Source organism: Gossypium hirsutum, chromosome A05 (assembly GCF_007990345.1).
Source record: "Gossypium hirsutum isolate 1008001.06 chromosome A05, Gossypium_hirsutum_v2.1, whole genome shotgun sequence".
NCBI classification, from domain to species: domain Eukaryota; kingdom Viridiplantae; phylum Streptophyta; class Magnoliopsida; order Malvales; family Malvaceae; genus Gossypium; species Gossypium hirsutum.
In genome coordinates, this window is record NC_053428.1 from 81729031 (window position 1) to 81742372 (window position 13342).

At 33.5% G+C, this 13342-nt stretch overlaps 1 protein-coding gene and 1 long non-coding RNA gene across 2 annotated transcripts; both read left to right on the plus strand.

The window, feature by feature from the left end:
* On the plus strand, positions 1 to 6211 carry LOC107895923 (uncharacterized). Its single transcript, XR_005926743.1, has 5 exons — positions 1 to 98; positions 2434 to 4087; positions 4229 to 4295; positions 4400 to 4441; positions 5416 to 6211. It is a non-coding gene; the product is annotated as an uncharacterized lncRNA (long non-coding RNA).
* A 4862-nt stretch (positions 6212 to 11073) lies between these two features.
* On the plus strand, positions 11074 to 11801 carry LOC107895922 (non-specific lipid transfer protein GPI-anchored 30). The gene is made up of 2 exons (XM_016821123.2): positions 11074 to 11502; positions 11584 to 11801. Exons 1-2 carry the CDS (start codon positions 11163 to 11165, stop codon positions 11682 to 11684), a joined length of 441 nt encoding a protein of 146 aa, XP_016676612.1. The 5' UTR covers positions 11074 to 11162; the 3' UTR covers positions 11685 to 11801.
* Positions 11802 to 13342: the final 1541 nt, after the last annotated feature.

The following is a 13342-nucleotide window of genomic DNA, read 5'->3' on the forward strand; positions in this document are numbered from 1 at the left end:
GTTGTCATCTTTTCATCTTTCTTCTTCATCCACCGAAAATAACAGCAAAGAGGGGGTTTTGAAAGCTCAAAAATATCAGCCACTCTTCACCCTTGCAAGTAAGTGATTTTGATGGCATTTCTTGATAATTTTTGTACTTTTGAAACCTTTGTAGCATAATCTAGCTAATGAGGGGACTTTTTTGCAAAATGGTTGAAATTATAGGGTTTTTTCATGAGAGTATTCATGTGTTTTTCTGAATTTTATGAAAGAAAATGAGTCTTGGTTGTGTAATAAACAACTTTTGTGAAAGAAGTTTGCATGAAAACACCTAAAAAGGGTTATTTTGTAAAGTTATAAAATAAGTTGTAAATGTGTGAAATAATTGAAAATGTGAGTTGCTATAGTTATAAAAAGTATTCGTCTAGGCTTGGTAAAGGAGGAAATTTGAGAAAAATCGATTTAAGAGCCTAAGGGTAAAATCATAATTTTTGTAAAGTCTATGGGCAAAACGATCATTTTTCCAAATTGTGAATTATAGAATGTTTTAATTAATGTAATGATTAAATGAGTGAATTTCATCATGTTAGATCAAGAAAATTGATTTTGGGGCTTAAATTAGAATGTACGAGGTTATGGACTAAAATAGAGTAATTAGCTGAAATTGCATTCGAGGCAAGTCTGTGTGACTAAATAAACATGTTATCCATGTTATTGTTAATATACTTGAAATCTATTTTGCTATGATTGTATTTAATTATATGTTGATGGAATATGACATTCCATTGAAACAAGTAAGTTGTACGTAAATAATGCAAAATTTAATGTTATCATGTATTATACGATTAGTATAGTATGAATTGTTGATTTACGTTGTGAATGAGAATTTATATAATAAAGACTTCCGGTTGAACATAAAGAATATATTTGGATATTCATGCCATGACATTGGGTGATATGTGTGCTAGTGTAAGACATATTTGAAACATGCATCGGCCACATTACGGGAGCCAGTGTAAGACATGTCTGGGACATGCATCGGCCTCGAGATATGCAAGCCAGTGTAAGACATGTCTGGGACATGCATCGGCATTGAGACGAGAGCTAGTGTAAGACATGTCTGGGACATGCATTTGGGACATGGCATCAGCTTGTTGTGTGTCAGTGTAAGACTTGTCTGGGGCATGGCATTGACACCTATAAATGAGAGCCAGTGTAAGACCTGTCTTGGACATGGCATCGGCCTCGATATATGAAAGTCAATGTAAGACCTGTCTGGGACATGGCATCGACTTTGATGTGCTATCCAGTGTAAGACCATGTCTGGGACATGGCGTCGGCATCTTATCCCATGTTTGGGGCTATTGAATATCCTGTAGTATTCCAAATGGTTTAACGGGAGATTTACGGTTTATATTGAAATGAGAGAACTTATGACCATGTGGTGAGTGGTATAGGTACTTATATGAAATTGATGAGATGTGAATTCAATTCATGTTGTATGATTAGTAAGGAATGAATATGAGCATGTTGAGTAACACAGGTATGTATGCCAAACTCATGAGAAATGATTTCGGTTTATGATGCATATTGGGTGAAGATGTAAATAGGTGATTCATGCCTATGAGAATGATTTTGTGATGACCTTGTGATCATAGGCATATACTTATGATATATAAATATGTATATTTACCAATGCGGTGAAAATGAATTAATAATGTGTGATAAACTTAGTATCATTAATTTACACTAAAACAGCTTTGGACAGCAGCAGTAGTCTGACTTTGAAAATCCACCAAAAATTGTGGAAATTGAGTTAGAGGCTGAATAAAATATTAAATTAAATTTTAATGAGTCTAGTTTCACATAGGAGAAACGGTGTAAGCAAAAGAGTTTCATATTATAAAATATTTAAATTATTTTAAGATAGAGTCAGAATGATTTCGAAATCCCATTTTTTGATTTGAAAAATCATTTAAAATTGTAAAAAATAATTAGGGGTTATAATTTATATGCTTATAATCCTTGATGAGTCTATTTTCAAGAGAAATAGACAAGAACATTATCATAGTCCCGTATTATGAGATAATTAATTTTTAGTGAAGAGGGGTCAAAACTATCACACAGCAAGAAAATGGTGACTTTAAAGAATAAACTGTACTTATTGGCTAAACTAAAAATTCTAAAAATTTTATGGTAAGAAGGTATGTGAGTCTAGTTTCAGAAAAAATTTACAGATCTTAATTTAGCGTTCCGTACCTCCTGATATAAATAATTTAGTGACTGTGACTTGAGAAAATAGCTTGACCTAAACATAGGTAAATAGGCAATTATGAGAGTATTACCTTGAGATCATGTTGTAAGAATTGGTGGAAGCATATTGATAAATTGCATATTATTTTTATATGGACTTACTAAGCATGTAGCTTACTCCCTCTTTTCCATTTCTTTTAGCTTTGACAGGTTAGCTTGGGGTTGGAGATCGCCGGAGGCAGCATCACACTATCAAGTCACTACCTTTGGGATAATGAAGCACATGTTAGAAATTTTCAAGTGAGTGGCATGTAACACCCCGATTTTTGGGGCCTAGAAGAGTTGGGCTTTGAGTTTGGGATTCGGATAGAAGGAAACCTGAATAATTAGGAAGTTTTAAATATTACCGTTTAAGAAAAAAAAATTTGAATTACTACTAGAAAATTTTTACTATATTTATTATTATAGATATTTTAAATTTTTACTAAATTTTAATTAGTATTATGAGATAAAATTATTATTAGAAAAATATTACTGCATGTATGTTTGAAAAATTTTTATGAAAATTATTATTATTTACTGTATTATTGATATTTGAAATTTTTATTATTAGATATATTTATAAAATTATTATTACAATTATTATTATTAGATAAGGAAATATATATATATTTATAGAAGTATTATTGTTTTGGTGTTTAAGACTCTAGAAAAATTTTAATTTTATGCTACCTTAGGGAATCTGGGCAGTAGGCCTTATTAATAACTTGGGCTGAGTTTTAGCATAAAGGAGCACCTGGCCTAGTGGCTAAGCATGCTAGGTAGAAGAGTTGGGGTTTGACTCCCAACATGTGCAAAAGAGTTTTATTTTTCTTTATATCAGGGAACGACGTAGGGAAGTGTTATATAAAGTTAGGGTTAGAAGGTAACACAAAAGGGAAGCTCGGCCCAGTGGCAGAGGCGCTGGGAGTGTGGTATAGTGCCTAGGTTCGAGGGTTGGCACACGCAAAGGCTTGGTTTTTATTTTAAGAAGCCAGATCGCACTAAAGTAAGGTTTAAGAATAATTGCGACCGAGCTATGTCACAAGAAGCGCCTGTGGCTCAGTGGCAGCAGCGTGGTGGGCATATGGAGAGGGCGCAGTTCGAGTCCATACGCGGGCGAATTCTGTTTAATTTTTAAAGTGGGCCAGAACTGAAGCAGGTAAGGTTTATAATTAATTGTGACCATATATTAGTAAGGAAGGAAGTATGGTGCAGTGGCCAGTAGCACGGGCTTGGGCACGAGGCAAACGGAGGTCTGGGGTTTGCGCATGCAAGGTTTGGATTTTTGCTACTTGGCAGCATGCTGAAGCAGTGCAAGCAGGTGGAAAAGGCTGCTGATCGGTTGGGAGTTTGAATGAAATTCAAACTTCGAATTTGGCCTAAAATCAATGAGCAAATTAGGGAATTGGAATTTAAAAAGAATTACTATGCCGAAAGGCACTCTTTCGGCCATAGCTATATTAAATGTCGTATATTTTGGATTTATTTTTTTTCCTTCTTCTATTTTCTATTCTTTTCTTTCCTTCTCTCATCTCTTCGCCTCATCTCTTTTCTTTCTCCTCTTGTCGATTCTCATCTTATCTTTTTGCCGAACCTAAATCCTTCATATTCTTCTTCTTCTTTTCTCTCATAAATCCTCAACAAAACTGGTTAGCCGAATTTCCATTGAAGCCAAACCTCGTATCTTTTCTTCCAAAACCGAAATCTTACTACTTTGAGGTACTGCAAAGGCCGAACCCTTGGTTGAGTATTTTCCCTTCTTGTGCGGTGGTTGGATCTACAATCGATTGGGAGTAGTGTCATAACGATATAGGTAAACGCTTGAATCTTTCTTTCGTTATTCATGAATTACGGTAAAAGCCGAAAAACCCCTATATGCAAAGGGTGCCTGTTGATTGTACTCAAAGGGTTTAGTAGTGATATCTGATTTGTTTTCCTATAATGTGGATTAAAGGCTACTAATCGAGGGCTTGGATATTTGGAACGACCAGAATTAGATCTAGTCCATTTTTTCGGCAAAGGTAAGAACACTAGTGCCTAAAGTGTTAATGGTCGATTTTTAGTAAGGAGTTTTGCAGATAAGTTGCTATGGATTCATAGTTAACGTATTAGTAATTGATTGTAGGCAGTTCATGTGTGGAACTCGTCAGCGTTTCGTCGCAAACAGGTGTGTAAACGACATCCACTCATAGACTAGATCGGCAAAAGGCGAAAAGCCGAAATGCTGGAAAGCCAGAATTTTGTGAACTTGCGAGCGTGCGAGCACTCGTGAGATGGTTGTTTGTTAGTTTTGGTAATCTAAAGCGGTATGATTACAGAGTGCGCAATTTCGTGCACTTCGGTATATTTGGGCTTAATGGGTCGAAAATTGGTTAATGGGCCAACGAGCCCAATTCAGTAAAGACGCTCGGTAAGTGTTTCTGTTGGTGTGTTAACGGTTGTAGGATGTATGTAAACCCTAAAATAGTGAATTTTACTAAAATACCCCTGGGTATGAAAATTACCGTTTTACCCTTAGGTGCAAAATGATCGTTATACCCCTAGGGTTAATTTTGACTGAAATGCATGATATTCGGATTTTGTTTGTTATATGCCATGACATGTATATCTGTTGCATAGGGTTGGGTTTTGTTATGGAGGAAGAACCCGTTCTGGTGGCTGTACCATATATTCTGATATAAGCAGATTTGCTGCGGATTATAGTTAGTGCCGCAACTGGTGCTAACACTGTAAGTGTAGGGATGGCGTGGGTGATCTATTCCCCACAGAAAGTGTAGGGATGGACGGAGGCAAGTGCAGGGTTGGATGGGGTTATCATGCATTAATCATATGAGACTGTTTTGTTATGGGCCAACTGTATTGAAGTGGGCCCAATTATGTTAATATGGGCAAAGCCCAATATATCTCGACTTGTGATAGGGCTACGGCCCAGATTGATACTGATACGGGCTAGGCCCAATATACTCTGATACTGTAAGGGGCTATGGCCCAGATTAATATTGATATGGGCTAAGGCCCAGTTAATATTGATTTCTGAATAGGGCTTAGGCCCAGTAAAGCTTGAACCGATTTGGGCTCTGGTTGGGATACTTTACACACTGAGTTTTCCAAACTCACCCCCTTTCTCTTCCATCCTTGCAGGTGAGCCCTAGTTGGTGGACTTGGAGTTGGGTGGGATTCAGAGTGGCCACGAAGATTAAGTTTCTGTTTTCTTTAAAATAACTTTCGCATTTATTATTTTAATTATTTTTATTCTAGTCTAAGTTGTAATAAGGCTGCTCTTTTTATTATTTTTAATATTTTGGGTTATTAAATTGGTTAGCTCTAGGGCGCGTTTTATAAAAGTTACTTATTTTCAAAATATTATGATTACCGAGCAAAGCTTTCACAACGTAAATGTTTTCAAAGGAAACAAATATTTTAAATGGACTTAAACTTAATTTTTTGTTCGTGGACAAGTAATATGCTTTAAGTGTGGCAATGAATGTGTGCATGTCTAGGATTGGATCCATGAAGAGCTTGGTACTTAAGCAATCCAACAGACTCACCTCCTCTTTTCTGGCTTCCTACCTGGTGCACAGCTTCCATTCACTTTAATCTATAATGAAAATATTCTTTTCAAAGATTTTTAATTAAAACATGAGTTTTACAATAATGCTCCAATGAATTTTACATCAAGAAGGGTTTTCAATGAAAACATGGTTTTCAAAAAACACTTCAATGTGACACGCCGAATTCGGCCATAACGTCTGGACCGGGTTTGGGGCGTTACATGGCATGTATAGGGATCTAGTTTTATGACATGTGTTATCATGATTTTAGCCAAATGTATTGGCTTATATTAAGTTATATGTATTTGGCCATGAGATGTGGCTCATATTCATTACAGTTTGTAACTCTAGCTATTCATGTTATGTCCAATGTTTATGATGTGATTATGTTTGGTTGCCATGCATGGTTGGTAATATGACATGTGTGTTGAATGTATGCTCTATGACCATTTAAGGTGATCATAGTTATGTAGTAATTGTATGTTATAAAAACAACATGACGATGGTTAAATATGAGTGCCTGAGGGGTAAGTTGGTAACTTAGCATAATGGTAAAAGTGGTCACCAAAATGACGTGTCTTATGAAGGTAAGATAATGAATCTAGACTTGGTATTTTATAAGTAGGTGCATTACATGTAAGAGGACATGTCAATGTTATGAATGTATCTTACCAAGAGGTGTTTAATCACTAAAATGATGCCATGATTTGTGATTTTGATGTGCATAAGACTGTAAGGGATTATGGGTAACATGAAGGCTTGGAAAGTAGCCTAAGTGTCGGCCACATGGGCTGAGACATGGCCGTATGTCTCAACCGTGTGAGGGGCACAGCCTAGAGACACGGGCGTGTGGCCCGGCCGTATGGTTCGATTTGCATGCTGATATCATAAACAGAGAGTTACACGGCCTGAGAACACGGGTGTGTCAAAGACACACGGGCGTGTCCATATGTCCACATAGGCGTGTGACCCTGCTTCATGGGAAAATTTTCTGAGTTTTCCTAAACTTCTCAAAGTTCTTGATTTAGTCCCGAATCAATCCCGATGTATGTTTTGGGCTTCGTAGACCCAAATAAGGGACAACATGCATGTGTTTGAAAATTTTTGAATTAAAAGAAATTTTATGACCTAATTTTTTCATGTATGTGTATGTTTAAGTCTGGTAATGCCTCGTACCTTGTCCCGGCGTTGGACATAGGTAAGGGGTGTTACAAAATAACTAAATTGTGGAATAAATTGTTGATTTTGAGCATTATGGACTAAATTGTAAAAAAATTAAAATTAAGGGGTCGAATTGGAAAAGAGGAAGCTAAATATAGTTTACAGTGAAATTAGTATAAAAATATAAAATTATATGTGAAGGTTAAAAACTAGTCTCGGCTTAGGGCCTAAATTAAAGAATAAGCAAAACATAGTGTGAAAATTGAAATTTAATGTGACTTTGAGTTGTGCAATTTTAATATATTTTAATTGTTTTATTCCGTAGCTAACGTCGTATCGGAATCCTTGAGTAAAAAGGGGAAAGATAAAATCGACGCCGAATAGATTGGAATTCACAGTTTATGTTTCTATAATCCAACCTAAGTTATAAATTATTACATTTTGAACTGTTGCATATGGTAAGCATTTGAGGTGAGTACTTTTGTACTTTGAAATTGAATTGAATTCATAGTCGATTGAAATGGACTAATTTGGTATATTATGAATTTATTGAATATATGAAGATTGAATTGAATATATGTTTATATGTGATAATGTGCATATATGAGAATTGGACATTGGATATATTTGAAAGTGAAGTTGAACCCTATTAACTATTTCGAGCTAAGTCGAATATAGATGGCATGCCATAGGATAAGAAAAGTTCAGGGATTTCTTCGACCTTGAGTCGATGAGGCACTGAGTGCCAATTTGCTTCGGTTTAACCGATGAGACACTGGGTGTCAATTTATATAGCACCGGGCGCAGTTATTACTTTGGATTTATCCAATGAGACGTTGGGTGCCAAACTAGTGTATTGGTTGGATCCATATATCCGTCCGAGTCTAAGTCGTGTTAATAAAGGAAAGTAAAATAATAATTAATGTACTTGATATTGAAATGGAAAAGATGAGAAATGAAATATGGAATGATGAAATGAGATGTGAAACTTGAAATGAATTCAAATATTGATTAAAGAGATGAATCATGCCATTGCATGAGTTGATGTATTCAAAAGTTATATGAAATGCCATTGATATATATATACTTGAACATGTGGAATTTAGTGGATGTAATAAAGAATGAGAAAATTTTATTATGGATTTGAAACATAAATGCATGACATTTCTTGTTACATTCTCACATTTTGATTACACATATTAAGTTAAATTGTTCGGATTATAGAAATACCATTGAGCTATACTTAGCGTGCGATTTTGTTTTCTGTGCTCAGGCTAGGTATTGTTTGACTTATCGCTAACTCAGCATCAAATAACAAATCCTGAGCTCAAGTGTGGTGATATCTTATTTTGTAATGGCATGTACCTAGGAAGTCCTTGGTTGATAGTTGGTTTGTTAATGTGATGTTATTTTAGTTTCTAATGAAATGATGATCATATGTAAATATGGTAGTGAATGAGGCTATGTTGGTATAATAGCTTAGCTCAATATTTTGGTATATGTTAGTTTAAAGTTTAGTAGCTTAATAGCTAAATGTTAGTCTAATTATGGTGAAATTTGGCATGAAGGAAAGCTTGAATGGTTGATTGCTTTGCTAGTGTGTTTGATGATATAATTTGTGGTACTAACGAGGGACATTGGTTAGGCACTTAAAATAGGTTGTTTTAGCTCGTTTTAAGCATGCTTAATCGTGTTTTGAGTAGGTTAAATGATTGGTAATTGAGTTTCTTAGTTCCCAAGCAAGTAGGAAATGGTAAACTTGAGTTTTAAGGTACTTTTAGGTGCACACGACCGTGTGTCACACACGGGCGTGTAACCCAAGTCAGTGAGTTACATGAGCAAAGATACGGGCTGAGACACGATCATGTGTCTTAAGTCAGTGAGTTACATGGGCTAGGACACGGCCGTGTGTCCCAACTTTGAAAGTCACATGGGCTGGGGCATTCCACACTGCCGTGTGTTCCTTGTTTTAGGAATTTTCAAAAATGACCCTAAACTTTCAAAAATGTTCCAAATTAGTCCCTATTTGTTTTTAAACTACTTTTAGGGTCCCATAAACTCGAAATAGGGGCTGTAAGAGTAACATTTACGCTGAATTAGAATGGATTTACATATATAAATTAAGTGCATTCTACTAACATCATCGAAGATAAATAAAATAAATAGTCGGAGTATGGCCCAATACTCTAATGCAAATAATTGGAATAGTCTTGTATGTAACCAACTTCTAGCATTCAAGAAGGGATAAATAGTGATAAGAGTGTAGACAGTGGAAGACCAAGTTTAGCATTGCATAGCACGATTCGTCATTCAATTTTATAAGATTCTAGTATGAAAGTATTAGATTGTTGTGACCACCCCTATATATTATAATGTTAATGGTTAGTTTACATGCTGATTATGATTGATTATTTGTTTTGATTTGTTAGTAATGCCCGTGACCCTAATCCAACGATGGAGAGGGGTTAGGGTTGTTACAAACCCTTAGTATTTTAATTTATCCATTCTCAATTTTAAAAATAGATTAGTTGAACTTAAAAATTGATACCTCCGTTAATCTAAAAAATTGGTATCTTTGATAGTCCAATAATTAGTGAAACCGTTTCAATTTAAAAAAAAAAGAAGGCTTAATCGGCGAATTAATAGCTAAGCTATGCACTTTTTCCCCAAGTTTGTAATTAAACTTTTTTTAATCACAAATAGTACTTAAACTGTCCTTACGTTGCCCATTTTACACCAAAATGTTATATTTGTTAAAAAAAATTCTAGTCAATAATAGACAATTACGTGATATAAACTTTAAAAAAAATTAATTCTTTTATTTTCTTTTACATTATTTCTCGCTCTTTATTTTTTCTATTTTTTCTTTCTGCTTTTATAATATTTGGCAATGCCAACAATACTTGAAATTCTCCCTCTTGAGGTTGAGACATTGGTGATTAATTTTTTTCAAATTTTATCGTCTGCTTCTCAATATAACAGGATCAAAAATGTTATTTACATCGATCAAAATCAATGTTTTTAAAACCGGATTGGATTGACTGATCAGATTGACTGGACCAATAATTGGTCGAGGTATTAGTCTGGAGATAGGAGTTGAACCTATTGATCCATGAACAGATACAAACCAGTTGAATCAAGCTAAAAAATCATTGAATCAGTCAGTTCGACCGGTTTTCTCTATTTCAAATATTTTTATTTTTATTAATTTTTTAATAATTTATTTGATTCAACTAGTTGAATTGATCAAATCGAAAACTAGTGGTCAGATTAATTCGACCATCCATATAATTCTGAAAACCTTAATCAAAACAATGAAGTAAAAAATGCTCACACTCCCAGAAAAAGCGAATGAGAGGAAAAAGAAATAAAAGAAATAAAGTAAAAAGAACTCATACCTACATACATTCATAAACACATACATACATAAAGAAAAATAATATTTTTTGTCTTTCTTTTGCGACATGATAATTTTTAATTAATTTTTTTATAGACTTAATAATTTAACTAACGGTTGAACTAACAGAGATATTAATTTGAGAAAAAAATTAGTTTATATACCACTTGTGACAAAAAAATATGTTTAAACACCAAAATGAAAAAAATATATAATTTAAGTATCAAATTATAAATTATATATTACGAATAAGATACGCAAATTTAAGATTTTTATAAAATGCTAAACTAATCAAAGAAGTTTTATAAGAAATTCATGATAAAAATTATAATAAAATAAAGATATTATAAATCCATAAAATGCTAAAACGAATATTTTTGTTTTAAATATATTTTTAATTTCATTATTAACAAGACTTGGCAATGGCACGGTAAACATGTACTATTGGCCCGCTTAGGCGAACCAAGCACGCATCTGGGTTCTTCTTATGCCCTGCGTCAGGTGATGCCCAGTTAGGCTTCATTGCTTACATACAAGGTCTAATTACCATAAATGGTCGCTTTTTAGTGGTTTAAAGTTAGCTGTACCTATCCAACGGCCACTGCCGCCCTCCTTCAACTTCAAATGTCGCACTTGGTCTGATAACTGAAAGTCCCAAGGTAAGAGTCAACTAATAGCACGGCAGAAGTTAGATCACCAACTCCAAAACTTGAGTGTTGTATAAATGTCTGCTAGTGTTGGGAAATTAAAGGCAGACCAGATCAGCTGGATTTTGAGAGATGAAGCAGTTTAGGGCGTACGTTGTAACTATACTAGTGATTGTGGCAAATTTGATGGTGGTGGGATGGGGTCAGAGTCAGAGGCAGAGGCAGAGCTCCTCCTCATGCCTAAACCAGATTGCTCCCTGCCTGAATTATCTTAATGGAAATGATGCAGATGTGCCAGATAGCTGCTGCGATCCTCTGAAATCTGTGATTAAATCCCAACCAGAATGCTTGTGTGGTATGATAAGCAACAAGGGTAGCAGACAAGCTGAGCAGGTAGGCATAAATGTGACACAAGCTCAAGAGTTGCCTGGACGCTGCGGCCAGCATGTCAATCCACTTGTTTGTCTTCCAGGTTTTTTTTTTTTCACGTTTTTTATCATTAATTTTTTTTTAAATCAGTGGGATGTTTAACTATAGTTTTTCTCTCTTTCAGGTTCACCAAATTCAGCTGAAAATTCTGCCTTCCTCTTGTTCCCATCACATAGCATCATAATATGCATGGCTGTTCAGATATTGTTCTTGGCCAAGATATGAGCGGTGAGTGGGTGCATTTGATTATTGAACGTGAGCAATTACTTTTTTGTATTTCTTTTTGAGCCCGCATTTGAATCCAATATAAATATAATTCCTCAGCAATGCTTTCAGATTTTTATAAACATGGTTCAGATTCTTTGGAGATTGGTTTACTATAACTGTGTTTTTGTGGAACATATGACTGAATTTCACTTTCTTATGCTGCTGGTGGCCATGAAATCACGCGCAGTAATAATATTGGAGCTTTTTAAAATTTCTTCCACTGGAAAAAACAGAGCTTATTGTCAACAATTGTAGAATAAAAAAGAAGTCAAAATGTTAAACTAAACATGACGAGTCTCAGGCTTTGTTTAGGGCGGCAGTGCGGTGTGGTGCGGTGCGTTTAGCTTACTTTTTGTCTCACGCTATAGTATCTAATCTCACCGCCACCGCTATTTTTACACTAACCGCAGGTAAACGCACCGCCCATCCAAACTCACACTTAGTGTCGAGGTCCTAACTTAGAATTGTTTGTCAATTTTCTCTCTCTTTATTTCATCTCTCATCCCACAAAAAAAATCAATAATTAAAACCCTACACACTCATGACTGTCGAGGTATTCCCAAAAATATATATTTTTTAGTAAATAATTTTTTAAGAAAAATGATTTGGGAAATCATACAAGTTTTCTTTATTTTAATGAAAAAAAAATCTTATTGCTTTATTATTAATAATTAAATTAATATTATTTATTCTCGATAAGTTAAAATTCAACTTTCATTCAATTATTAGTTTATTTAAAAAAAAATCAATTCAATAATACAATGAATAATAAAGTGTATTCTCAACTTTTCAAAACACAGTGTTTATATATATATAAACTAGTTTCTAATGTCACATGTATTGCATGTGATGTTATACATCTAATATTTAATCAAATTATTTTAATATTAAGCTTTTAATGGAATAACTAATGTAAAATAATATTTTTATTTGAATTACAGAATATAATTAAAATATATTAAGTTATCAATTCAAATATTATAATAGAAAATTTTTAAATTATAATTTAAGCATTTTTAAGCATTTTTAACATATTCAACATATAATATAGTAAAAAAGTAACATCATTCAAAATTATAACTAATTTATATAATTAATTCTAATATTAATTAAGTGATAATTAAGATGCTTAGAATTCTATTTAAGTAATAACTACATTTTACATCAATAAAATTAGCACAACTTTTTTACCTCCAAATTTTTTAACTAATAATTGTAATTGTAATTATAATTATAATTATAATTATTTATTATAACCATAATTATCAGAATTTTTTTTAATATTTTATGCTTAGAGTTCTATTCAAATAACAACTCTATTTTAAAGTTAACATAATTTTTTAATTAATAATTGTAAATTAAATTATAATTATTTTAAATATGTAATTATCATAACTTTTATTTTACTTCAACTTTTTTATTTTGAAATATGAATTCCGTAATATAATGGAAAATAAAGAGTATTCTTGTAAGTTCAAAATTTTTTCCAAACTTAGTGCTTTTATATATATTCACTATAAATTATATCTATAGTTGTAGTACATATATAGATAGATAAATATATATGTGTAGAAAAAATGGGTAAGCTACATTGTAAATCATCTAACCATATTTGA

Coding starts and splice junctions, on each gene's coding strand:
- LOC107895922 (XM_016821123.2), top strand. CDS start 11,163: ATGAAGCAGTTTAGGGCGTACGTTGTAACTATACTAGTGATTGTGGCA. Junction 11,503..11,583: donor TCCACTTGTTTGTCTTCCAG/GTTTTTTTTTTT, acceptor TCTCTCTTTCAG/GTTCACCAAATTCAGCTGAA.